The 27,945-nt window shown below is 41.8% G+C and overlaps 2 protein-coding genes and 1 pseudogene across 3 annotated transcripts; 2 read left to right on the top strand and 1 right to left on the bottom strand.

The window, feature by feature from the left end:
* Nucleotides 1-722: 722 nt before the first annotated feature.
* LOC311149566 (cytidine deaminase-like) lies at nucleotides 723-8,897 on the top strand. Its single transcript, XM_084186743.1, has 4 exons — nucleotides 723-1,092; nucleotides 2,531-2,642; nucleotides 2,967-3,024; nucleotides 8,412-8,897. The coding sequence occupies exons 1-4, from the start codon at nucleotides 891-893 to the stop codon at nucleotides 8,550-8,552; spliced, it is 513 nt and encodes a 170-aa protein (XP_084042869.1). The 5' UTR covers nucleotides 723-890; the 3' UTR covers nucleotides 8,553-8,897.
* Nucleotides 8,898-9,099: 202 nt separating this feature from the next.
* LOC311149389 (serine/threonine-protein kinase PINK1, mitochondrial-like) lies at nucleotides 9,100-16,344 on the top strand (annotated as a pseudogene). The gene is made up of 4 exons (XR_014615679.1): nucleotides 9,100-9,500; nucleotides 10,269-10,562; nucleotides 15,056-15,286; nucleotides 15,516-16,344. The product of XR_014615679.1 is annotated as a serine/threonine-protein kinase PINK1, mitochondrial-like (transcript).
* A 1,879-nt stretch (nucleotides 16,345-18,223) lies between these two features.
* Nucleotides 18,224-27,931, bottom strand: LOC311149354 (dnaJ homolog subfamily C member 16-like). The gene is made up of 15 exons (XM_084186523.1): nucleotides 27,797-27,931; nucleotides 27,298-27,485; nucleotides 27,101-27,167; nucleotides 26,650-26,974; nucleotides 26,244-26,428; nucleotides 26,049-26,153; nucleotides 25,736-25,894; nucleotides 25,372-25,502; nucleotides 25,058-25,247; nucleotides 24,606-24,788; nucleotides 24,309-24,385; nucleotides 22,523-22,603; nucleotides 22,337-22,426; nucleotides 21,987-22,157; nucleotides 18,224-20,195 (listed from the first exon to the last, which is right to left on the bottom strand). The coding sequence occupies exons 2-15, from the start codon at nucleotides 27,474-27,476 to the stop codon at nucleotides 19,739-19,741; spliced, it is 2,400 nt and encodes a 799-aa protein (XP_084042649.1). The 5' UTR covers nucleotides 27,477-27,485; nucleotides 27,797-27,931; the 3' UTR covers nucleotides 18,224-19,738.
* Between the last annotated feature and the right edge of the window lie 14 nt (nucleotides 27,932-27,945).

Here is a 27,945-nt window from a genome sequence, read left to right as displayed (position 1 = left end):
CAGCTTTGGACACTGAATAAATGAGGTCTTTACAGATATCGCTTGTAAACATTGTCACAAGCTCAGTCAGAAGTTGTTGTGAAGTATGTGAGACCTTTGTTGTAAGAATCGTATGATCATTAACCTGATATTAAACCTACATACTGTACATGATTGACAATTCTGCTTTGTTATTGTGTTGTGAAGAGAGAAAAATGCTGTATAAATCCAATCTATTAATGTATTTTTTTATTATCATTCATTTATTTATCACAATCATCCGACAAACACTCTATAACAATAAAGCTGATTTATTTTGTATTAGGTCTTTCTGTGTATTTTTTGTTACCCTCACTGCACATACATCTATCAATCAATTATAATGTATTAGTTATAAAGGTTTGGTACTTAAAAGTCTGCAAGTATAATGCACTGTAAGACTCATCAATAGCATTTATATCATGTAATTAACCCCTGTTTAATAATAATAATAATATAATATATGCCATTTAGCAGACACTTTTATCCAAAGCGACTTTAAGATGAAAGTAATTTGCCAGAGTAAGGAAATGTTTAGGGTTGGGGTCAATTCCATTTGAATTCAGGAAATTCAGGAAGTTGGAATACCCTATAAGGTAATGATCTCTTTAAAAGTCATTACACACGCTAGGCTTCCCCTAAAGAGCCAGGCCAGTGCCCCTCCCACCCACCAAGACCACGTGTGGGGAGGGGGGGAGGGGGGGGGGGTTCAGGCACCAAACACACAGCACCACTTGTGGCTCTTAAAAACCTGCTTTCTATCTACAGCTGTCAATCCATCCACTCTCTATTTCTACCTCTTATATCTCTCTCAACACACACTCTCACACGGACACAGATACGACACAGACACTGACAAAGAAAGTATTGTTATGACAGACCTCAGGATCGGTGAGCTCAGGGTCGACGGAGCAGACACAGAAGCCAGGAATCACTTGAGTGAAGAAGAGGACGAGGATTGGATTAAACTTCTTATCCACCAGTCCCAGGGGGCCAAAGAGTTTGCCTACTGTCCCTACAGCATGTTCCGGGTGGGGGCAGCCCTGTTGGCACATGATGGAACCATTTTTACAGGTGAGGGGCTTACAAATAATATAATAATAATACATGGGTTGGGGGCTGATAAAATGGTTCCATTGATTTATTTGGTATGTTGCGTATTGCTTTAACTCTTCAGATTGCTTGAATAAAGCCCTACAGCGCAGTCATGACTGCTCATAACATTGTTATGAACAATTAATTAGAATAGGTGTATTCTGTTTAGGAATGGAATTACTAAAAGGAGAATAATAAGTTATAATGTTTTTTGTTGTCAGAGTGGCTGGTCTGGCCACCATCAGTGGATACAAACAGCATTTTCCTGATTGAATATTGGTAAAAATATGCTTGCTGTCAAACACACCTGTGCCTGCTGAACTACTGCACAGACAGAATACTTTTTTATGTTTTTAATATGTTCCAAGAAAAAGTATTAGGTGTTAGATTAAGTTCTCACAATGTTGACTACAGTGCAGGTCGGTCAGTGGTGCCAATGTTTTCATTTCACTGTGCACTTAGTAATTATTAGTATCAATATTATGACATTGGTTATTAAGACCAAGGCAATGTTACATTTGTTGCATTCATTGGCACTGCAATGTGAAGTGATTGCATTGCAAGTCCCCAGTAAAGTAAAGGCATGGTAAATCAAACTTCTTGTCCACTGTGGACACAGCCTTTATTTTCTTTATTTAAAAGTAAGAATCCCACCTCATGTATATTTTGCACTGAATGCTTTCTACAGAACTAACTCTTCTATTCTATTCTAACCCCCAAGCACTGGAGGCTTGCTTTTTCTTTTTCTTTCTTTTTAAACTTGTTTTAATACTATTTTTCTCCTGTTTTGCTTTGAATTATATAACATTGGTCTGGTCAAGACGTACATATTTGATAGTTTTCCTTTTTCATTTGTAAAATATTTTTGACACATTAGCATTTAGATTGTTTATGGTTAATCCTGCCAGAGAGGGTTGGAGGTTGGAGGGTGGGGCAGGTGAGGCAGGTAGCCTAGCGGATAACAGCGTTGGGCCAGTAACCGAAAGGTTGAAAGGTGAAAAATCTGTCGATGTGCCCTTGAGCAAGGCACTCAACCCTAACTGATCCTATAAGTCGCTATTTGCTGGATAAGAGTGTCTGCTAAATGACTAAAATGTTAATGTAAAAAAAAAAAATCAGCCTGTATGACCAGTCCAGAGATTTACAAATAGATGTATCTACATTCCTGTTTAGTGCAGGTAATACAGTATGAACGTCAATAACAATATATGACAGTCAGACTGCCCTTAGCAGCATCAAATTGAACCCTCTGAGTGTTATCTGAATCAAGAATGATCATTGAGATTCATTAAAATACTTTTATAGCTTTAAGGATGAAGACGTGTTCTGTATTTGATTTGATACCATTCCAGAGATTCCAGGAGCACTTACGAATGCAGAAAACATTAACTAAAGTATCCTCCTTTTTTCTAAACAGGATGCAATGTAGAAAATGCAAGCTACAACCTTGGTCTCTGTGCAGAGAGAACAGCTATTGCAAAAGCTGTTTCCGAGGGATACAGAAGTTTTAAGGCTATTGCCATTGCCAGGTGCAGTATTCCTGAACTTTGCTTTGTTTCCGAGTAAACAACAGTTGATCAAAAACAGTTATTGATTCAGTTATATTTTGTCCTGTTGAGTTCATCAGATTACATTACACTTTTATATGAAATTGTTGGAGTTCACTGGGTTTTGCTGCCCCTCAGAGTGTGTAGATGGTTAAAACATTCTACTCCTATCAAATTATCTTCCTGAAGGGTTTAAATACTACTACACTGTATACAATTATTGTCAACATAAATATATTGGTTAACACACAGTACTGAAAAACACCATTGGGGGTAATGTTGTTAATGATATGATTGATTTTGTAGTGACCTGGAAGACCAGTTCATCTCACCATGTGGAGGTTGCAGACAGTTCATGCGAGAGGTAAGTCAATTATTCATGCAACTTAGATCTGTGAATGATTGCATGGTAAAAATCATTTAAATTCCATAACTTTTTGACAGCACCCCCTTTTGATTTGAACAAAACATTCCATAGATATTTGCTAATTGTAGAAGTACTCAGAAAGTGACTTTCTGGACCTGAATGCCAAAACATTGAAGAGATGAAGTAGCTCAAAGTTCACCTAATTTGCATACCCCACCATGAGCCATCCATGTCTTCATCATCACTGGAAAAGATAAACGGTTGAGATTGATATCATTTAAAAGCTTACAAACAGAGTTATAAAACTATTTGATCATTTCGTTTTTTAAAACACTTTTATATATATATACAGTGAGGGAAAAAAGTATTTGATCCCCTGCTGATTTTGTATGTTTGAACACTGACAAAGACATGATCAGTCTATCATTTTAATGGTATGTTTATTTGAACAGTGAGAGACAGAATAACAACATAAAAATCCAGAAAAACGCATGTCAAAAATGTTATAAATTGATTTGCATTTTAATGAGGGAAATAAGTATTTGACCCCTCTGCAAAACATGACTTAGTACTTGCTGGCAAAACCCTTGTTGGCAATCACAGAAGTCAGACATTTCTTGTAGTTGGCCACCAGGTTTGTACACATCTCAGGAGGGATTTTCTTCCACTTCTCTTTGCAGATCTTCTCCAAGTCATTAAGGTTTCGAGGCTGACATATGGCAACTCGAACCTTCAGCTCCCTCCACAGATTTTCTATGGGATTAAGGTCTGGAGACTGGCTAGGCCACTCCAGGATCTTAATGTGCTTCTTCTTGAGCCACTCCTTTGTTGCCTTGGCCGTGTGTTTTGGGTCATTGTCATGCTGGAATACCCATCCACGATCCATTTTCAATGCCCTGGCTGAGGGAAGGAGGTTCTCACCCATGATTTGACGGTACATGGACCCGTCCATCGTCCCTTTGATGCGGTGAAGTTGTCCTGTCCCCTTAGCAGAAAAACACCCCCAAAGCATAATGTTTCCACCTCCATGTTTGACGGTGGGGATGGTGTTCTTGGGGTCATAGGCAGCATTCCTCCTCCTCCTACATTGTAGAATAATAGTGAAGACATCAAAACTATGAAATAACACCTATGGAATCATGTAGTAAGCAAAAAAGTGTTAAACACATCAACATATATTTGAGATTTGAGATTCTTCAAATAGCCACCCTTTGCCTTGATGACAGGTTTGCACACTCTTGGCATTCTCTCAACCAGCTTCACCTAGAATGCTTTTCCAACCGTCTTGAAGGAGTTCCCACATATGCTGAGCATTGTTGGCTGCTTTTCCTTCACTCTGCGATCCGACTCATCCCAAACCATCTCAATTGGGTTGAGGTAGGGGTATTGTGGAGGCCAGGTCATCTGATGCAGCACTCCATCACTCTCCTTTTTGGTAAAATAGCCCTTACACAGCCTGGAGGTATGTTGGGTCATTGTCCTGTTGAAAAACAAATGATAGTCCCACTAAGCCCAAACCAGATGGGATGGCGTATCGCTGCAGAATGCTGTGGTAGCCATGCTGGTTAAGTGTACCTTGAATTCTAAATAAATCACAGACAGTGTCACCAGCAAAGCACCCCCACACCATAACACCTCCTCCTGCATGCTTTATGGTGGGAAATACACATGCAGAGATCATTCATTCACCCACAACGCGTCTCACAAAGACACGGTGGCTGGAACCAAAAATCAAAAATTTGGACTCCAGACCAAAGGATACATTTCCATAGTCTAATGTCCATTGCTCGTGTTTCTTGGCCCAAGCAAGTCTCTTCTTATTATTGGTGTCCTTTAGTAGTGGTTTCTTTGCAGCAATTCGACCATGACGGCCAGTTGATGTTGAAATGTGTCTGTTACTTCAACTCTGTGAAGCATTTATTTGGGCTGCAATTTCTGAGGCTGGTAACTCTAATGAACTTATCCTCTGCAGCAGAGGTAACTCTGGGTCTTCCATTCCTGTGGCGGTCCTCATGAGAGCCAGTTTCATCATAGCGCTTGATGGTTTTTGCGACTGCACTTGAAGAAACGTTCAAAGTTCTTGACATGTTCCGTTTTGACTGACCTTCATGTCTTAAAGTAATGATGGATTGTCGTTTCTCTTTGCTTATTTGAGCTGTTCTTGTCATAACATGGACTTGGTCTTTTACCAAATAGGGCTATCTTCTGTATACACCCCCACCTTGTCACAACACAACTGATTGGCTCAAACGCATTAAGAAGGAAATAAATTCCACAAATTAACTTTTAAGAAGGCACACCTGTTAATTGAAATGCATTCCAGGTGACTACCTCATGAAGCTAGTTGAGAGAATGCCAAGAGTGTGCAAAGCTGTCATCAAGGCAAAGGTTGGCTATTTGAAGAATCTCAAATACAAAATATATTTTGATTTCTTTAACACTTTTTTGGTTACTACATGATTCAATATGTGTTATTTCATGTCTTCACTATTATTCAACAATGTAGAAAATAGTAAAAATTAACAAAAAAGAAAAACCCTTGAATGAGTAGGTGTGTCCAAACTTTTCACTGGTACTGTATATTAAACGTTTTTTAAACTAAATTATAAAATAGTTCATATTGTGATACTAAACGTAAATTAACTAAAAACGCGATAACTCCATTTTTTTTCATATTCGCATGTTTTTTACACAAAGATGGTTGGACGTCCACACATCAGAGAATGTTGACCTGAATGGGAATATCTGTTGCTTTAAATTATACTGTCAATCCTCCATAGGAAACCTATGGAAACCATGAGTGGCGCAGTGGTCTAAGGCACTGCATCGCAGTGCTAACTGTGCCACTAGAGATCCTGGTTCGAATCCAGGCTCTGTCGCAGCCGGCCGTGACCGGGAGACTCATGGGAGGCGCACAATTCGTCCAGGGTAGGGGAGGGAATGGCCGGCAGGGATGTAGCTCAGTTGATAGAGCATGGCGTTTGCAACGCCAGGGTTGTGGGTTCGATTCCTACGGGGGGGCAGTATAAAAAAATATGTATTCACTAACTGTAAGTCGCTCTGGATAAGAGCGTCTGCTAAATGACTAAAAAATGTAAATGTAAAAATATACAGTGGGGAAAAAAGTATTTAGTCAGCCACCAATTGTGCAAGTTCTCCCACTTAAAAAGATGAGAGAGGCTTTTAATTTTCATCATAGGTACACGTCAACTATGACAGACAAATTGAGGGGAAAAAATCCTGAAAATCACATTGTAGGATATTTTATGAATTTATTTGCAAATTATGGTGGAAAATAAGTATTTGGTCACCTACAAACAAGCAAGATTTCTGGCTCTCACAGACCTGTAACTTCTTCTTTAAGAGGCTCCTCTGTCCTCCACTCGTTACCTGTATTAATGGCACCTGTTTGAACTTGTTATCAGTATAAAAGACACCTGTCCACAACCTCAAACAGTCACACTCCAAACTTCACTATGGCCAAGACCAAAGAGCTGTCAAAGGACACCAGAAACAAAATTGTAGACCTGCACCAGGCTGGGAAGACTGAATCTGCAATAGGTAAGCAGCTTGGTTTGAAGAAATCAACTGTGGGAGCAATTATTAGGAAATGGAAGACATACAAGACCACTGATAATCTCCCTCGATCTGGGGCTCCACGCAAGAGCTCACCCTGTGGGGTCAAAATGATCACAAGAACGGTGAGCAAAAATCCCAGAACCACACGGGGGGACCTAGTGAATGACCTGCAGAGAGCGGGGACCAAAGTAACAAAGCCTACCATCAGTAACACACTACGCCGCCAGGGACTCAAATCCTGCAGTGACAGACGTGTCCCCCTGCTTAAGCCAGTACATGTCCAGGCCCGTCTGAAGTTTGCTAGAGTGCATTTGGATGATCCAGAAGAGGATTGGGAGAATGTCATATGGTCAGATGAAACCAAAATAGAACTTTTTGGTAAAAACTCAACTCGTCGTGTTTGGAGGACAAAGAATGCTGAGTTGCATCCAAAGAACACCATACCTACTGTGAAGCATGGGGGTGGAAACATCATGCTTTGGGGCTGTTTTTCTGCAAAGGGACCAGGACGACTGATCCGTGTAAAGGAAAGAATGAATGGGGCCATGTATCGTGAGATTTTGAGTGAAAACCTCCTTCCATCAGCAAGGGCATTGAAGATGAAACGTGGCTGGGTCTTTCAGCATGACAATGATCCCAAACACACCGCCCGGGCAACGAAGGAGTGGCTTTGTAAGAAGCATTTCAAGGTCCTGGAGTGGCCTAGCCAGTCTCCAGATCTCAACCCCATAGAAAATCTTTGGAGGGAGTTGAAAGTCTGTGTTGCCCAGCGACAGCCCCAAAACATCACTGCTCTAGAGGAGATCTGCATGGAGGAATGGGCCAAAATACCAGCAACAGTGTGTGAAAACCTTATGAAGACTTACAGAAAACTTTTGACCTGTGTCATTGCCAACAAAGGGTATATAACAAAGTATTGAGAAACTTTTGTTATTGACCAAATACTTATTTTCCACCATAAATTGCAAATAAATTCATAAAAAATCCTACAATGTGATTTTCTGGATTTATTTTCCTCATTTTGTCTGTCATAGTTGACGTGTACCTATGATGAAAATTACAGGCCTCTCTCATCTTTTTAAGTGGGAGAACTTGCACAATTGGTGGCTGACTAAATACTTTTTTCCCCCACTGTAGATAATGGAATTGACATGACCATTTTTATGTTGACATTCGATGGTGAGTGGACCGGCAGCCATCTTTGTGGTAGTAATTAGAAGTTAAAATGTCTATTCAATATAAATGTCAATGGTGTACCAGCTAAATTGCAGTGGTCTGAAGGGATAGGTCAATTCTATTAATGATATTGCTATGATTGAAATGAGCTTACGCGTTTTTAGATAATTGACGTTAAAGGTTAAAAAATGTCATACTTTTTCTGTTAAAACATTTTTTTCAAGAAATTAGAAAATAGTTTGACAACGCTATTTGTAAGCTTTTAAATTATATCAAACTCAACCATTTATATTTTCCAGTAATGAAGACATGGTTGTCTCATGGTATGGTGGGGTATGCAAAATGGGTCAACTTTGAGCACCTCTAATGTTTTGGCACTCAGGTCCAAAAAGTCACTTTCTGACCACTTCTACCATGAGAAAACATGTATGGAAAGTTTTGTTTAAATCAAAAGGGGTGCTGTCAAAAAGTGATTGAATTCAAATGGATTTACTCTGCATTGATAATGGAACCAAGGTCTAATCCAGGAAACCTAAATCTACGGTGGTTTTAAAATTAATGGAGCATCACAAAGCCATCCAACTATAATGGAACAACCTCAAGTAATCCAACTAACTTTTCCCTTGTAGTTTGGTGATCAGTGGTCCGTGTACCTATCCAAGCCTGATGGGTCTTATGTGGAAATGACTGTAGAAGACCTGCTTCCTGTGTCATTTGGGCCTGAAGACCTGAAGAAAAAGAGAATGTTCACCACACAGAATGGGTCATAATAGTATTCACAAGACAAGAGGAAAAACAAGAATCATTCATAACAGCATTACAAGTCCATGAAATGTCAATAACCCCTAACCACATACATGAAGAATGTTAGATTTCCAATAGGACTACTATACAATTTATTAGTTGAATAATGCCAGTGGATATTGATTTGCGCCTCAGAAATTAGTAAAACGTCTCAATGTGTTTTCTAACAAGTGTTTGAACAGTAGATTACATCAAATATTCTTTTGCTACACAGCTCACATTCACATTATGTGTATGATTGGAAGTGTTTGAAGTATCAATGTTAAAAAATACTTTATGTATTACTCAAGAATATTAAAGTGCTTTAGGACAATTGTGTAAAGTTTTGATAGTTTTTAGGCCTATTTGCATAATTTGCTGACGCCGGTAAAATTGTAATTGTCGCACTGTCTCTTTAATTCTAAAATGGTTCCAGTAACAAAGAACGTCACGTGACACTAACAAGGGCGCTTCTGTCTGTTCTAGTTTGTTTACATAACGATTTGTCCTTGTGTATCTTATGAACGACGAGGACTGACGGAGAAAGTCTAAACATCGCGAAATGTACCATTTATTGGTAAAGCATGTCTGTAAAACATGCCATCAGCAGTGGGGTGGAGTTAGGACGGTCGGTCGGTCTTCCAGCTAGGTCTCCTCAAACATGCTGGCCGACTTGCAGCAAAGTTCCAAGGTGAGCGTCTTCGTAAGCCAAACGGCCTGCACCGTTCAGCCTCAACTTTCCTGCCAGTTCGGTACCGATATTTCCGCATGTCGTTGATGGGTATTGCTGCGTAGCAGCAGTCTGGGGGTTTCAGGAGGTTTGGGGTCAGCGGCTCGCCAAGAAACAAAGTGATACTTTTGGTCTCGGGGTGGGTTTGATCGAACCACAGCTCGAGGATGACAAAAGTAGTGCTGGGACATGCCAGGAAATCCAGGTAAACAACAACATGGATTTAGGCAGCAAGTAGCTGTAAACAAATATATATATATATATATAAAATAGCTGTAGTTATTATAGCCTAGCTCAGTGGTAAGATCACTGAAATGGATCGAACACTGGAGTTAAGTCTTAGCTAGGCAGGAAGTTGATTAACTAACAGATTGTAAAGGGCTAATGTGATGCTCAATTAGCCGTACAGGTTAGGTACTGTTTGGCGTAGCACAGAGAATTTTCGACCAACCTTAACTTGATCATACTTCCTCTATTCCCGACTTGGAAGACAACCAATGTCTAGTTGCAGGGGGTTACTTTAAATTTAGAAAATGCCCACCAGTCTCAGTCATTGAGAGAAGATTTAAAATGGACAAGATTGTGGCGTACACGTTGTTGGATTACTTCATGGAGGAAAACATTGATTTAATTTAATAAAGGAGCATTTTCTAAATTCAAACAAACCCTGTGCAACTAGACATGGACGTTTAGAAGACATTGGTTGTCTTCCAAGTCTGGAATTGAGGAAGTATCAACAAGTTAATAAGGTTGGCCGCCAAAAAGTGCCTATCTAATAACGCCTATCAGACAGCTTGTACAAAGTAATGGTCTGACTAGGCAATATTTTTAATAGTTACAAGTTGATGTAGAAGTTCTATCTACAATTTGTGAACTATCAAAAGGAAGTATGACATTTAGTACAATAAAATGTAATTGCAAAGCCAAATTCAGTCATGAACTAGGTCTAATAAATGTCACCTCTTCTTTTAAGGCTGTGTTTAGCAAGAAGAAGTTCCCCAGTTTCCTCAAGTCCTTTGCCTCAGGATACAAGCTGGAGGACTACGTTATTGGGAAGCAGATAGGAAAAGGCTCCAACACTGCAGTGTATGAGGCTGCAGATCCATTCGCTGTGCCCAGGGACAGGGAGAGTGACCAGTGTTCCCTGGTGGAGCTGAAGGACCAGCCCAGTGGAGATGAAGGAGAGGTGGCCACTGGGTCTCTGAGGAGCCCCTCATGCTCCCTGGGCATCTACCCTCTAGCTGTCAAGATGATGTGGAACTTTGGGGTGGGTGTCTGTCGAGACTTAATCCTCTGTTCTTTCCCCTGAAGTGTGCACTTGTTCACTTTCTTTCAGGGATTTTTTTATTAATATTTTTGTTCACCTTTATTTAACCAGGTAAGCCAGTTGAGAACAAGTTCTCATTTACAACTGCGACCTGGCCAAGATAAAGCAAAGCAGTGCGATTAAAAACAACACAGAGTTACATATGGGGTAAACAAAACATAAAGTCAAAAATACAACAGAAAATATATATACAGTGTGTGCGAATGTACTAAATTATGGAGGTAAGGCAATAAATAGGCCATAGTGCAAAATAGTTACAATTTCGTATTAACACTGGAATGATAGATGTGCAAAAGATGATGTGCAAATAGAGATACTGGGGTGCAAATTACCAAAATAATAACAATATGGGGATGAGGTAGTTGGATGGGCTAATTGCAGATGGGCTGTGTACAGGTGCAGTGATCGGTAAGCTGCTCTGACAACTGACGCCTAAAGTTAATGAGGGAGATATGAGTCTCCAGCTTCAGAGATTTTTGCAGTTTGTTCCAGTCATTGGCAGCAGAGAACTGGAAGGAATGGCGGCCAAAGGAGGTGTTGGCTTTGGGGATGACCAGTGAGATATACCTGCTGGAGCGCAGACTACGGGTAGGTGTTGCTATGGTGACCAGTGAGCTAAGATAAGACGGGGATTTGCCTAGCAGTGATTTATAGATGACCTGGAGCCAGTGGGTTTGGCAACGAATATGTAGTGAGGGCCAGCTAACAAGAGCGTACAGGTCACAATGGTGGGTAGTATATGGGGCTTTGGTGACAAAACGGATGGTACTGTGATAGACTACATCCAATTTGCTGAGTAGAGTGTTGGAGGCTATTTTGTAAATGATCGGTAGGATAGTCCGTTTTACGAGGGCATGTTTGGCAGCATGAGTGAAGGAGGCTTTGTTGCGAAATAGGAAGCCGATTCTAGATGTAACTTTTGATTGGAGATGCTTAATGTGAGTCTGGAAGGAGAGTTTACTGTCTAACCAGACACCTAGGTATTTGTAGTTGTCCACATACTCTAGGTCAGACCCGCCGAGAGTAGTGATTCTAGTCGGTTGAAGAGCATACATTTAGTTTTACTAGTGTTTAAGAGCAGTTGGAGGCTACGGAAGGAGTGTTGTATGGCGTTGAAGCTCGTTTGGAGGTTTGTTAACACCGTGTCCAATGAAGGGCCAGATGTATACAAAATGGTGTCGTCCGCATAGAGGTGGATCCGAGGGTCACCAGCAGCAAGAGCAACATCATTGATATACACAGAGAATAGAGTCGGCCTGAGAATTGAACCCTGTGGCACCCCCATAGAGACTGCCAGAGGTCCAGACAACAGGCCCTCCGATTTGACACATTGAACTCTATCTGAGAAGTAGTTGGTGAACCAGGCGAGGCAGTCATTTGAGAAACCAAGGCTATTTAGTCTGCCAATAAGAATGCAGTGGTTGACAGAGTCGAAAGCCTTGGCCAGGTCGATGAAGACGGCTGCGCAGTACTGTCTTTTATCGATCGCGGTTATAATATCGTTTAGGACCTTGTGCGTGGCTGAGGTGCACCCATGACCAGCTCGGACACCGGATTGCATAGCGGAGAAGGTACGGTGGGATTCGAAATGGTCAGTGATCTGTTTGTTAACTTGGCTTTCAAATACTTTTGAAAGGCAGGGCAGGATGGATATAGGTCTGTAACAGTTTGGATCTAGAGTGTCACCCCCTTTGAGGAGGGGGATGACCGCGGCAGCTTTCCAATCTCTGGGGATCTCAGACGTTACGAAAGACAGTTTGAACAGGCTAGTAATAGGGGTTGCGACAATTTCGGCGGCTAATTTTAGAAAGGGTCCAGATTGTCTAGCCCAGCTGATTTTTAGGGGTCCAGATTTTTCAGCTCTTTCAGAACATCAGCTGTCTGAATTTGTATGAAGGAGAAGCGGGGGGGGGGGGGGGGGGCATGGGCAAGTTGCAGCGGAGGGTGCAGAGCTGGTGGCCGGGGTAGTGGTAGCCAGGTGCAAAGCATGGCCAGCCGTGGCAAAATGCTTGTTGAAATTCTTGATTATTGTAGATTTATCGGTGGTGACAGTGTTTCCTAGCCTCAGTGCAGTGGGCAGTTGGGAGGAGGTGCTCTTATTCTCCATGGACTTTACGGTGTCCCAAAACGTTTTGGAGTTAGTGCTACAGGATGCAAATTTCTGTTTGAAAAAGCTAGCCTTTGCTTTTCTAACTGATTGTGTATATTGGTTCCTGACTCCTCTGAAAAGTTGCATATCGTGGGGGCTGTTCGATGCTAATGCAGTACGCCACAGGATGTTTTTGTGCTGGTCAAGGGCAGTCAAGTCTGAGGAGAACCAGGGGCTATATCTGTTCTTAGTTCTGCATTTTTTGAATGGGGCTTGCTTATTTAAGATTGAGAGGAAAGCACTTTTAAAGAACAACCAGGCATCCTCTACTGACGGAATGAGGTCAATATCCATCCAGGATACCCGGGCCAGGTCAATTAGAAAGGCCTGCTCGCTAAAGTGTTTTAGGGAGCGTTTGACAGTGATGAGGGGTGGTCGTTTGACCGCGGACCCATTACGGATGCAGGCAATAAGGCAGTGATCGCTGAGATCCTGGTTGAAGACAGCGGAGGTATATTTAGAGGGTACATTTGTCAGGATGATATCTATGAGGGTGCCCATGTTGACAGATTTTGGGTTGTACCTGGTAGGTTCGTTGATAATTTGTGTGAGATTGAGGGCATCTAGTTTAGATTGTAGGTTGGCCCGGGGTGTTAAGCATATCCCAGTTTAGGTCACCAAGCAGTACGAACTCTGAGGATAGATGGGGGGCTATCAGTTCACATATGGTGTCCAGGGCACAGGGGGGTCTGTAGCAAGCGTCAACAGTGAGACTTATTTCTGGAAAGGTGGATTTTTAGAAGTAGAAGCTCAAACTGTTTGGGCACAGACCTGGATAGTATGATAGAGCTCTGCAGGCTATCTCTACAGTAGATTGCAACCCCACCCCCTTTGGCAGTTCTATCAAGATGGAAAATGTTGTAGTTGGGGATGGACATTTCAGAATTTTTGGTGGCCTTCCTAAGCCAGGATTCAGACACTGCTAGAACATCAGGGTTGGCGGAGTGTGCTAACGCAGTGAATAACTCAAACTTAGGGAGGAGGCTTCGGATGTTAACGTGCAAGAAACCAAGGCTTTTACGGTTACAGAAGTCAACAAATGATAACGCCTGGGGAGTAGGAGTGATACTGGGGGCTACAGGGCCTGGGTTAACCTCTACATCACCAGAGGAACAGAGGAGGAGTAGAATAAGGATACGGCTAATAGCTTTAAGAACTGGTCTTCTATTGTGTTCCAATGGCACATTGTGATTGCTAATCCAAGTTGATCATTTTAAAAGGCTTATTGATCATTAGAAAACCCTTTTGCAATTATGTTAGCACAGCTGAAAACTGTTGTGCTGATTAAAGAAGCAATAAAACTGGCCTTCTTGAGAAAGGTTGAGTATCTGGAACATCAGCAATTGTGGGTTCGATTACAGGCTCAAAATGGCCAGAAACAAATAACTTTCTTCTGAAACTCGTCAGTCTATTCTTGTTCTGAGAAATGAAGGCTATTCCATGTGAGAAATTGCCAAGAAACTGAAGATCTCGTACAACGCTGTGTACTACTCCCTTCACAGAACAGCGCAAATTGGCTCTAACCAGAATAGAAAGAGGAGTGGGAGGCCCCGGTGCACAACTGAGCAAGAGGACAAATACATTAGTGTCTAGTTTGAGAAACAGGCGCCTCAAGGTCCTCAACTGGCAGCTTCATTAAATAGTACCCTCAAAACACCAGTCTCAATGTCAACAGTGAAGAGGCGACTCCAGGATGCTTACCTTCTAGGCAGCGTTGCAAAGAAAAAGCCATATCTCAGACTGCCCATCTTAATCTTTTATTTTTATTGGCCAGTTTGAGATATGGCTTTTTCTTTGCAACTCTGCCTAGAAGGTCAGCATCGCGGAGTCGCCTCTTCACTGTTGACATTGAGACTGGTGTTTTGTGGGTACTATTGAATGAAGCTGCCAATGGAACACAGGACTGATGGTTGCTGATAATGGGCCTCTGTACGCCTATGTAGATATTCCATAAAAAATCAGCCATTTCCAGCTACAATAGCCATTTACAACATTAACAATGTCTACACTGTATTTCTGATCAATTTGATGTTATTTTAATGGACCAAAAAAATGCTTTTCTTTCGAAAACAAGGACATTTCTAAGCGACCCCAAACTTTTGAACGGTAGTGTATATGTTTGCGACTGCTCTAATAAAAACATCGTGGTCGACCAACAGCCTGTCGACTAAATGGTGTCATCCCTACCTTCTATAAATCCCTTCTATCTCTCAATTTTTTAAGCAAACTTTGATTGTCCTACCAGGAGTTGCTGAATATCTTTTCATCCTTGCTCTCTCCAAAGGTGGCTACTGCAGTTCCAAGCGTGGGAGTGGTAATCAATTACAGCAAGGCAGATGCTAGGGCTGTTGATGCCATTTCCTATGAGATAGTTGGCCAGGCCAACCTGTTCTATGGAGCAGGGGGGCTGGAAAGCAGGAGTTTCCAGGAGAAGCAGCTCCCTGCCCTGCCTGCCAGTGTGTGTGCTGACATGCAGCTAGTGGTCAGGCTGCTCCTGTGTAGGAACCCCAATAAGGTAGGAGTCTAACTAGAATTTTCAAACCTTTACTTAATTGAAGGGTGTATTAAAGATGACTTCATAACGATTTCTCAGCCATTCAGTGTATTTGTTAGATAAACCAGATACATTTGTTTTCAGTATTCCGTTCAGTAAATGAGGGTTTGCTGCTTAGTATGCAAAGCCATTACATTATCAGAGGTATCAGAGATATGCCCTGAATGCTCATATTGTTGTTTCTCTGCAGCACCCCAGTGCCAGAGTGCCTGCCAACATGATGCATCTCAGCATCTTGGGAAGGCGGGCCTTGGCCAATCAGGACAGCACTGGTATGAAGACGTTAGCTGATTGGCTGCTGTGCCAGTCTGCCGTGGTGCTCCTGAGGGGCTGCGTGCCCAGTGGGAGCTCGGTTGAGGCAGAGCTACAGAGGTGCTTCCTGTCGAACGTGGACCTGGAAGACCTCCGATTGGCTATCCACTTCCTCATGTATGGACGAGAACAGGGCAGAGCCTGTTAAGTTTGACCTTGGTGAATGTGGTACGAAGGGTGGAAATGGAAGAGAAAGGTCACTCTGTGAAGTTGTGGGAACCCACCAATATAAAATCCTTGAATTCTCCTTAAAAAATTTAAATAAATGTCAAAATAGTTTCTCTCCATCTCCACCCATGTGTGTAGAGCTTTCAGGAAACAAATACAGTGCGCTCTAGAAGTATTGGGACGGTGACACATTTGTTGTTGTTTTGGCTCTGTACTCCAGCACTTTGGATTTAAAATGATACAATGACTATAAGGTTAAAGACTGTCAGCTTTAATTTGAGGGTATTTTCATGCATATCGGGTGAACAAATTCACTTGTGTATTCAAGTAGTAAAAAGTTAAGTATTTGGTCCCATATTCATAGCACGCAATAACTACATGAAGCTTGTGACTCTAAAAATGTGTTGGATGCATTTGCTGTTTGTGTTGGTTGTTTCCGATTATTTTGTCCCCAATAGAAATTAATGGTAAATAATGTATTGTGTAATTTTGGAGTCACTTTTATTGTAAATAAGAATATAATGTTTCTAAACACTTCTACAATAATGTGGATGCTACCATGATTACGGATAAATCTGAATGAATCGTGAATAATGATGAGTGAGAAAGTTAGACACAAATATCATCCCACCACCCCCCAAAGAAAATGCTAACCTCCCCTGTTATTGTAATGTTGAGAGATTAGCATATTTTTTTTTTTGGGGGGGGGGTTGATATTTGTGTGTCGAACTTTCTCACTCGTGTCAAACAAATTGTGCTTGTTACAACCAATGTTATATAAAAGTAGGACAATGCATGGTCCTTTACAGATTTGGCCGTCGTCAGATCAGAGCAGAGTCTGCCGTGTTGAGGGCCTACAACAGTTGCACCCGGACAGTCCCCTATGAGTCTCTGATGGTGACTGATATCGGGGATGTCAACGTGTATGACCTAAAGGACGAAAGCAGGAAGCCTACCGTACAATCCTGGTTACGGGCTTTATCCACCTTAACATGGATGAAGAGGAGCACCACTTTCTGCGCTATGCGATCTGAGATGTGATTTTGTACATTATAGCAAAGGCCTACTAACTGCAGTTCAGCAGTATTCAGTTTACCTTTCAGATGTTCCTCAAAACAACACCTGCTGCTTCTTTTTGTCACACATTTAGGCTAATGTCGAATGATTCATATTTGTCATGTTTATTAACCTTCCTGACAGTTATAGGACAAAGGTTACTGTTACAATGTTTTGACATGAAGCACTCAAGATCCATTTGTTGTAATGTTTAACTATATAGGCTACATTTAATTTTGTTTGTTTTTAAACAGGTGGTGATCACACCATACAGTGGGGAGAACAAGTATTTGATACACTGCCAATTTTGCAGGTTTTCCTACTTACAAAGCATGTAGAGGTCTGTAATTTTTATCATAGGTATACTTCAACTGTGAAAGATGAAATCTAAATCCAGAAAATCACATTGTATGATTTTTAAGTAATTAATTTGCATTTTATTGCATGACATAAGTATTTGATCACCTACCAACCAGAATCCTGCAGCGCATGCAAAGTCCCCCTGCTCAAGCCAGCGCATGTCCAGGCCCGTCTGAAGTTTGCCAATGACCATCTGGATGATCCAGAGGAGGAATGGGAGAAGGTCATGTGGTCTGATGAGACAAAAATAGAGCTTTTTGGTCTAAACTCCACTCGCCGTGTTTGGAGGAAGAAGAAGGATGAGTACAACCCCAAGAACACCATCCCAACCGTGAAGCATGGAGGTGTAGACATCATTCTTTGGGGATGCTTTTCTGCAAAGGGGACAGGACGACTGCACCGTATTGAGGGGAGGATGGATGGGGCCATGTATCGCGAGATCTTGGCCAACAACCTCCTTCCCTCAGTAAGAGCATTGAAGATGGGTCGTGGCTGGGTCTTCCAGCATGACAGCGACCCAAAACACACAGCCAGGACAACTAAGGAGTGGCTCCGTAAGAAGCATCTCAAGGGCCTGGAGTGGCCTAGCCAGTCTCCAGACCTGAACCCAATAGAAAATCTTTGGAGGGAGCTGAAAGTCTGTATTGCCCAGCGACAGCCCCGAAACCTGAAGGATCTGGAGAAGGTCTGTATGGAGGAGTGGGCCAAAATCCCTGCTGCAGTTTGTGCAAACCTGGTCAAGACCTACAGGAAACGTATGATCTCTGTAATTGCAAACAAAGGTTTCTGTACCAAATATTAAGTTCTGCTTTTCTGATGTATCAAATACTTATGTCATGCAATAAAATGCTAATTAATTACTTAAAAATCAAACAATGTGATTTTCTGGATTTTTGTTTTAGATACTGTCTCTCACAGTTGAAGTGTACCTATGATAAAAATTACAGACCTCTACATGCTTTGTAAGTAGGAAAACCTGCAAAATCGGCAGTGTATCAAATACTTGTTCTCCCCACTGTATGTGCTTCTGTAAACATGTCTTTGTCTTATGCAGCTGTGTAACCCAGTGGGTGATTCAACTTGGTTTGAGCTTTACTAGTCGTCCATGAGTTTTACTCTGTTTATTTAGAATCTAACAGAACAAACAGTATTGATGAATGACTTGACCACATTATTATAATAAATCCATGTAAAAACAACAAATATTTTATATATTACAGTATGACGTTAATATATGTACAGATGACATGGTAGAAGGTAGAAAATGTACAGCATTTCCAAATCCAACTAAATTACTGTCATGACAACAATATTAGTTTAATGTTTGTAAATTAATTTGGGTTAAGCACAATTAAGTTTAGTTTTTTACTTTCTATTCGCTCTGCCCTTATCTATTTCAAAATAAATCCGATAATGTCGCATGAAATGTTGTCCATTCTCCAACATAGACTATATCATTGCTAAATGAAGCCACTGGCCAAGTTTTGTTGTAAAACTAAAAAAAGCTCTGAGGAAGGCCAAGAGGATGATACGTAAAGCCTAATAAAGAACAGTGATACTAGCAAGAGCAGTGTGTGGGTTTCTCTTTCACGTAAACTAGACTAATGCAAAAAGCTTGGTCATGTAACAAAATGCTAAAGTATAACGTTATATAGATGTTATTAAATAGCCTATTTCTACATGAATAAGAATGAACATGAAATATTAGCAGCCAAGGAGAAATGGAAGGCATTGTAGTTACAGTATATATTGCACAAGAATAAAACATATTATTTTGTGTGAGGTCAAAAAGGTGAAGAAAATAGATCTAGTAGAGACATGCATCTCTATTCACAGTACTGACCAATCACCATTGGGACAGTGAAGCTAATATCAAAGCACAATCTGATAGATTAGATATTTGAATAATGATGGATGACGGTTATAAAAAGGCAGGATTCTACTTATGACCACAGTGATAAAGTTAGCTCATCTAGACGTTGTAACAGCAGCAGATATTAGAACTAAGTAGCTAACTAATAACAGCATGCAGAGGAAGGGATCCGAAAGGGAAAGCAATCTTGGAATTGTTCAACAGTTGTTGCTTTGAGATCCACCATAGTCTTTACCCTCCCTCTTTTACTGATCCTACTTTTAAAGTACTTCCGTAACAAATAAATATTTCAAGTGCAAAAAAGGCAGCTCTAACTCCAGCAGAACATGATGGCAGATAAATGTAGTCCAGTTGTCGCAATGAGCCAAGCCAACCTCACTATTGAAAGTAATTTCTTTAAACCATGTCCCAGGGCAATCACTCAAAACATACAGTAGCCTCCTCCCCCTGAACACAGCCATAAGGATACCTCGGCATCTTGGCTTTTAGACACAGATAGCTTTGGTACGTGTCTTTGGTACGTGTCCATTTAGGCCTGTATCCTGACTTGGGATGTGTGCATGCAATGCCTCTCAAACTTCCAAGTATATCTTTTTTTTGATATTTTTCACATCAACGTATAGTATAGGTAATTGACACGATTTCTATTTGGGGCCTGTGATCTTGTCCAGGCCAGGCCAGGCAGGGATGTAGTACCGGGGCAGGGTTCCCTCCATAAGCCTCTCCATCCACAGCCCCAGGCGGTCCAATTTGTGGTGGATCTGCAGTGTGGCGGTGGAGCGGGACCTGGGCGTAGACCTGCGTGGTGGGTGGTCATCCCTGGACCTAGACCTAGACCTCTTCCCTCCCCCAGTGGCGCCCCCAGGCCCTTCCTCCTCGGAGGACCCGCCTTCCTCCCCGGTGTAGACAGGCTTGAAGAGGCAGAGGTACTTCTTATGGCCATTGAGTGCCAGCACGTAGCCTGTGTAGTCTATTTTGTGGCAGGCGCTGTCATCCTCTTCGGTGTCTATCTGTATGGCATCCTGGGCAAACTCCAACAGTGTTCCCATCCATGCACTGTGCTTGTCCACGTTCAGGAAGGAAAAGTGCAGAGCCAGGCTCCTGTAGTGACAAGAGGAGAGGACATGATATGTTGGTAACACTTTAAACATGTATAAGCATTTATAATGAAAGTGAATATACAGTGGGGAAAAAAAGTATTTAGTCAGCCACCAATTGTGCAAGTTCTCCCACTTAAAAAGATGAGAGAGGCCTGTAATTTTCATCATAGGTACACGTCAACTATGACAGACAAAATGAGAGAAAGAAAATCCAGAAAATCACATCGTAGGATTTTTAATGAATTTATTTGCAAATTATGGTGGAAAATAAGTATTTGGTCAATAACAAAAGTTTCTCAGTACTTTGTTATATACCCTTTGTTGGCAATGACACAGGTCAAACGTTTTCTGTAAGTCTTCACAAGGTTTTCACACACTGTTGCTGGTATTTTGGCCCATTCCTCCATGCATATCTCCTCTAGAGCAGTGATGTTTTGGGGCTGTCGCTGGGCAACACGGACTTTCAACTCCCTCCAAAGATTTTCTATGGGGTTGAGATCTGGAGACTCCAGGACCTTGAAATGCTTCTTACGAAGCCACTCCTTCGTTGCCCGGGCGGTGTGTTTGGGATCATTGTCATGCTGAAAGACCCAGCCACGTTTCATCTTCAATGCCCTTGCTGATGGAAGGAGGTTTTCACTCAAAATCTCACGATACATGGCCCCATTCATTCTTTCCTTTACACGGATCAGTCGTCCTGGTCCCTTTGCAGAAAAACAGCCCCAAAGTATGATGTTTTCACTCCCATGCTTCACAGTAGGTATGGTGTTCTTTGGATGCAACTCAGCATTCTTTGTCCTCCAAACACGACGAGTTGAGTTTTTACCAAAAAGTTATATTTTGGTTTCATCTGACCATATGACATTCTCCCAATCCTCTTCTGGATGCACTCTAGCAAACTTCAGACGGGCCTGGACATGTACTGGCTTAAGCAGGGGGACACGTCTAGCACTGCAGGATTTGAGTCCCTGGCGGCGTAGTGTGTTACTGATGGTAGGCTTTGTTACTTTGGTCCCAGCTCTCTGCAGGTCATTCACTAGGTCCCCCCGTGTGGTTCTGGGATTTTTGCTCACCGTTCTTGTTATCATTTTGACCCCACGGGGTGAGATCTTGCGTGGAGCCCCAGATCGAGGGAGATTATCAGTGGTCTTGTATGTCTTCCATTTCCTAATAATTGCTCCCACAGTTGATTTCTTCAAACCAAGCTGCTTACCTATTGCAGATTCAGTCTTCCCAGCCTGGTGCAGGTCTACAATTTTGTTTCTGGTGTCCTTTGACAGCTCTTTGGTCTTGGCCATAGTGGAGTTTGGAGTGTGACTGTTTGAGGTTGTGGACAGGTGTCTTTTATACTGATAACAAGTTCAAACAGGTGCCATTAATACAGGTAACGAGTGGAGGACAGAGGAGCCTCTTAAAGAAGAAGTTACAGGTCTGTGAGAGCCAGAAATCTTGCTTGTTTGTAGGTGACCAAATACTTATTTTCCACCATAATTTGCAAATAAATTCATTAAAAATCCTACAATGTGATTTTCTGGATTTTCTTTTCTCAATTTGTCTGTCATAGTTGACGTGTACCTATGATGAGAATTACAGGCCTCTCTCATCTTTTTAAGTGGGAGAACTTGCACAATTGGTGGCTGACTAAATACTTTTTTTCCCCACTGTAAAACGGCAGTTGCGTTCACCATTCCACATATAAATATTCATGTTATAAGCACAAAACATACATAATTTAATGTATGTGTATTGCACCTCAAGCACCAGACCATGTGGGATCATATCCTGCCCTCACCCGGTGAAAGAGTAGACCTCTTTGGCGAACTTGCTGAGTAAGACGTTCTTGGTGGTGTCAGTGAGCACCAGTACCACGTTCATATGGCCTGGCCTCAGCTTCACCAGGTTACTGGTGTATGTGATGTCTGTCAGCTCCGTCACCTCCACAAAGTTCTTCTTCGGTGGGCGACTATAAAATGTAAATAAAAAGTAGAACCACTGAACCACTCATTTTTATTTATTGCGTTGACATCACTGAAAAGCTAAATGTAATCTGTAAAATATGTCAGATAGTTAAACCAAAACAAAACATTTTAGTCACAGCTTGAATATTTTCAATATAGCTTAAAATATAAAATGCTGTCTTGCCTTGAGGTGCTGCTGCTACCCGGTGACCCATTTTCTGCCTTGGCTCCTTCTTTTGCCTTGGGTTTGGATTTGCCATCTTCACTAGAGTCACTGAAATCCCACAAAGCAGAACGGTAATCCTAAACAAACAGTTTCCCTCAAGGTAATGTGTTTGAGTAGCAGAATCACACTGTTCCTCCATCTTACCTGAAGGCCTGAACCACCACAGTGCCAAACAGGATGAATAAGGCAGAGAATATCAACGACAGAAGGGGCATCATCTCACGCCTGCAGAAACATATTTCAGACATTGATTATGTCCTTTTCTCCTTATGTTGTTCGCTCCCAAATACATACAGTGAGGGAAAAAAGTATTTGATCCCCTGCTGATTTTGTACGTTTGCCCACTGACAAAGACATGATCAGTCTATAATTTTAATGGTAGATTTATTTGAACAGTGAGAGACAGAATAGCAACACAAATATCCAGAAAAACGCATGTCAAAAAATGTATGAATTGATTTGCATTTTAATGAGGGAAATAAGTATTTGACCCCTCTGCAAAACATGACTTAGTACTTGGTGGCAAAACCCTTGTTGGCAATCACAGAGGTCAGACATTTCTTGTAGTTGGCCACCAGGTTTGCACACATCTCAGGGGGGATTTTGTCCCACTCCTCTTTGCAGATCTTCTCCAAGTCATTAAGGTTTCGAGGCTGACGTTTGGCAACTCGAACTTTCAGCTCCCTCCACAGATTTCCTATGGGATTAAGGTCTGGAGACTGGCTAGGCTACTCCAGGACCTTAATGTGCTTCTTCTTGAGCCACTCCTTTGTTGCCTTGGCTGTGTGTTTTGGATCATTGTCATGCTGGAATACCCATCCACGACCCATTTTCAATGCCCTGGCTGAGGGAAGGAGGTTCTCACCCAAGATTTGACGGTACATGGCCCCGTCCATCGTCCCTTTGATGCAGTGAAGTTGTCCTGTCCCCTTAGCAGAAAAACACCCCCAAAGCATAATGTTTCCACCTCCATGTTTGACGGTGGGGATGGTGTTCTTGGGGTCATAGGCAGCATTCCTCCTCCTCCAAACACGGCGAGTTGAGTTGATGCCAAAGAGCTCGATTTTGGTCTCATCTGACCACAACACTTTCACCCAGTTCTCCTCTGAATCATTCAGATGTTCATTGGCAAACTTCAGACGGGCCTGTATATGTGCTTTCTTGAGCAAGGGGACCTTGCGGGTGCTGCAGGATTTCAGTCCTTCACGGCGTAGTGTGTTACCAATTGTTTTCTTGGTGACTATGGTCCCAGCTGCCTTGAGATCATTGACAAGATCCTCCCGTGTAGTTCTGGGCTGATTCCTCACCATTCTCATGATCATTGCAACTCCACGAGGTGAGATCTTGCATGGAGACCCAGGCCGAGGGAGATTGACAGTTATTTTGGGTTTCTTCCATTTGCGAATAATCGCACCAACTGTTGTCACCTTCTCACCAAACTGCTTGGCGATGGTCTTGTAGCTCATTCCAGACCTGTGTAGGTCTACAATCTTGTCCCTGACATCCTTGGAGAGCTCTTTGGTCTTGGCCATGGTGGAGAGTTTGGAATCTGATTGATTGATTGCTTCTGTGTACAGGTGTCTTTTATACAGGTAACAAACTGAGATTAGGAGCACTCCTTTTAAGAGTGTGCTCCTAATCTCAGCTCGTTACCTGTATAAAAGACACCTGGGAGCCAGAAATCTTTCTGATTGAGAGGGGGTCAAATACTTATTTCCCTCATTAAAATGCAAATCAATTTATTACATTTTTGACATGCGTTTTTCTGGATTTTTGTTTTGTTATTCTGTCTCTCACTGTTCAAATAAACCTACCATTAAAATTATAGACTGATCGTTTCTTTGTCAGTGGGCAAACATACAAAATCAGCAGGGGATCAAATACTTTTTTCCCTCACTGTACCTACAATTTTGAATAAAAGACAACTTACCAATTATTATGAAGAATATCATCAAGAATTTCAGAAAGGTAATCATAAGCTGTATAGATCCATCGAATAAGAAACATCTGGAATTAAAAATATATATACATTTACTGCATATAATTATCCTGAATTATCCACCATAGAAATGAAAAACCTTGTAGATTTGGAATGCTACAAAATAACATTTGAACAAATACCTTATCTCTGGACACAGTACTAATTACTACATCATTACCCTTGCTCTGCCGAGACTTAAGTAGGCCAGCCCTTCTAATGAGGATAATACTGTGGAACTCAATTTACAGAGGCAAACTCGTTGTTGAGCTCCGGCAGCATGGCATCGTAGTTGAGGATGGAGGGGTCTTTCTGCAGCCTCTCCAGCTCATCCAACAGACGTTGTTTATCCTCATCAGTACCGTTCCAACCACCCGCCACCTCCATGTACAGGACCTTCCCTGCTGCGTTACGACGCTCCAAGATGAACACCTGCGGAGCAAGCACACGCATGCAGACACACACATTCACATGAGCTTATAGTGTTGGGGAAAGGTGTTCTAACCTTGTGATACATTATAATAGAGAGAGAGGATGTGTGTCTGTAGCTCATTATATAGACACTTCTACCATAAGCACTCTAAAACTGAATTGCAGTCCATATGGCTCTTAAGATGCATCCAAAGAGATCACATTAACAAAGTTAATATTTAATATGGCACTCTACAGTCTCCACTACAGCTCTATTAGCATAAATGTACCTGTGGTGGTGGAGGTGGTGGTGTGCTGTCCTTAGTCTTCAGAAGAATATCACACAGTGATTGTTGCAGTCTTTGGTAGACGTAGGCAAACCTCACCACCTCCTTAGTGTTGGTGGAGGCAAATGAGAGAAAGGCCTGGTTTCCTATGGTATAGGACTCCTCATCACCAGTGATCAATAGAACACAGTACCTAAAATACAGACGTTTGGGAACAATGATGCAAAAGTGCAATCGTAAACTGGCTGTTCATAAATGGTATGTTTAAAAATAGACATAGACTTGAGCCAAAAAGGAAATGAAAAGCATAAGCTTACTTCCTGCGTCGGTGGAACTGCTTCACAGGACAAAGTTCATCAAACAGTTTCTGGTTCACCAGTCGAGGGACGAGGAGAAACTTGTTGTTCGTTATAAATTCATCAATTATTTGTTTTTTCATCCCTTTAGCCTAGAGGAGAACAACGACACATAGGTATCAATGACATGAAATGCCATGTATCTAATCAGCTTAATTAACAACAAAAACAGCATCTCTAAATATAATCAATAATATGTCAGTAATTCAGATACCTCAGATACTACTCAGGTATTCAAATGCTATTTAATTATTCAATCAAACTGTCTGGTGGAAATGTAAGAGGATACACAGTAGTCAAGTCTAGTAAACCGTCTAGTACCTACCTGTATAATGTCTGCAGGCTTGTCTGTACTCTCCTTAAAGACCAGTATGGTGGGGGCGTAGGTGTTGATGTTGAACTGCTTCAGTAGGTTTGCAGTCTCTGACAGGCCCTGGTCCACATATCCAAACTGAACATAATCCTTATAGGCGAAAGCAGTCAGCTAAGAAAGATTTTTTAAAAACAGTAACCGAGTATTAGAAAACTGTTGTCGATGGCCTATGTTCCAGAAGGAAGTAAATAATAGTTAGTCAGACCAGCGCTTTCAGTGGTAGTTAAAACTGACGCCAGACTGACTAATCTAGACAATGGCTTACCTTGTACAAGAGTGGAACTACAGGCACTTGGTCAAACAGAAGCACGTGCGGCTTGTTCTGCTCATGCCAGCCGTTCAGGAATTGAAGGTCGTTCCTGTCTGTAACCTGAAACACCGTTTTTTTTTGTAAACATAATTGCTGAGATGCCAACAATGGTGAGTCAGAAAACAAATCTGCCAAAACATGTTATTTTACCTTCTCAACCAGTCTCTGAGGGAGCAGGTCCTCCACAAACTGCCTCAGGTGCTCCTTCACCACAGAGTAGTGGAAGAAGGTCACTTTCCCATTGATAACCCCCAGTATGGACGGGGTGCGGTGAGCACCGAGATGATTGGCCAGACGTCTCTCATAGCCAACATCCACCACACCAATCCCCACACCTAAGACATAACACACCAGTTATACACATAATCAGCCAAACCAAGACTCAGTATGGTTATTTTACCTACTTTAGTTGAATGCACTGATTGTATGTCGCTCGGGATAAGAGTGTCTGCTAAATTACTAGAATGTAATGTAAATGTAATACACTTTCATGTCATGTGGAAGGTGAAGTCGTTAAGTCATTTTAATTTGTGTAATGCATTTCATAATTTCCTACCCAAGGCTTCCAGCTCCAACACAACCTCTTTCCAGACCGGCTCAATGTGGATACAACTGAAACACCAGTCGGAAGTGATCTTGATCAGGTACGGTCTCTTATAGCTGTCAGGCACCACGTCATTCACGTACTGGTTGAAGTGCAGAGCGTACTTGCTGTCGGCAAACTCCCGGTTGCCCTTGTTGTTGAATGGGAAGTGGAAGAAGGACTCATCGAAGTAGAAGTGGTCGTGGCGGTGACCGTAGTGACCATGACCATACGGCTGGGTGTCATCAGTCTGGCCATACCGGTCATAGTTGGTTCTCTTCTCCTCGTTGAATAATATCTTAAAGAGTTTGGGTAGAAAGCAGATGAATATGGTTACCAGAGGGTGGAGCATTTCCTTCTGAATAATGCAATTACAGTAGACTGCTGCGGTTTTAATGTTGGCAAATATTGGATACTCTCTTACCTCATAAGATTTTGTAATCTTGATGAACATATCTTCAGCGCCTTCATTTTTGTTTTTATCAGGATGCCTTACAGAAATAAAGGACCATGCATCACTGGCCATGTATTTTTGTAAACAGAGTCAATCGTCTTAATGCTAAATATATCCACTGAGTCCTGACACCCAGAAGAGAAAGAGTCAGTTAAAGATGTTCTTACCATTCCCTAACTAGGCGCTTGTACACTTTCTTGATTTCAGCTTGACTTGCACTTTTGGTCACTCCAAGAATCTTGTATGGGTCTACTTCATTGGCTGTCTCCATTGAGCCACCCAGAAGAAGCAGACAGACAACCACTATACCAGGAAATGTCATAAACATCCTTGTTCTTCTTGCCATGTTTTCTGTCTGGAAAGCACCAACAAAGAGAGTCTGAGTGAACATAAATGCCTGATGGGATGTGTAGCTAAGGTTAGGTAAATGAATCTGTATTGGTAAAAGGAAGATTAGAATGCCAAAGAAAGGGCAACCCTTGAAATATACACAGACCCAACTAACCATCTAAACACAGCATTTAGCAGGCAATGGCATTATAATTGCCACATGTGAAGATGCAAAACAGAACACATGCATTACACTGCCATTAACTTGAATTCACCACCTTGCTATGCAATCAATTTATAATAGAGAGGCTAGCTTGTTGAAAAACATGCACGCACCTCAAGAATCTGGTTGGATCAACTGTTCTTCTGTCACATTTATCTAAAATGTCTCTGTCACTGCTTATCGGCGAAAGAAAAGCATGGTAAAGGTGTCATTTGAAGCTTCATCTCTCTAACGTTATCTCTCCTCCGTAAACGATAACCTG

This window comes from Coregonus lavaretus (assembly GCF_964263955.1).
Source record: "Coregonus lavaretus genome assembly, chromosome: 22".
NCBI classification, from domain to species: domain Eukaryota; kingdom Metazoa; phylum Chordata; class Actinopteri; order Salmoniformes; family Salmonidae; genus Coregonus; species Coregonus lavaretus.
Note: the sequence above shows the minus strand (reverse complement) of the source record. Positions and strands in the feature narration are given on the sequence as shown.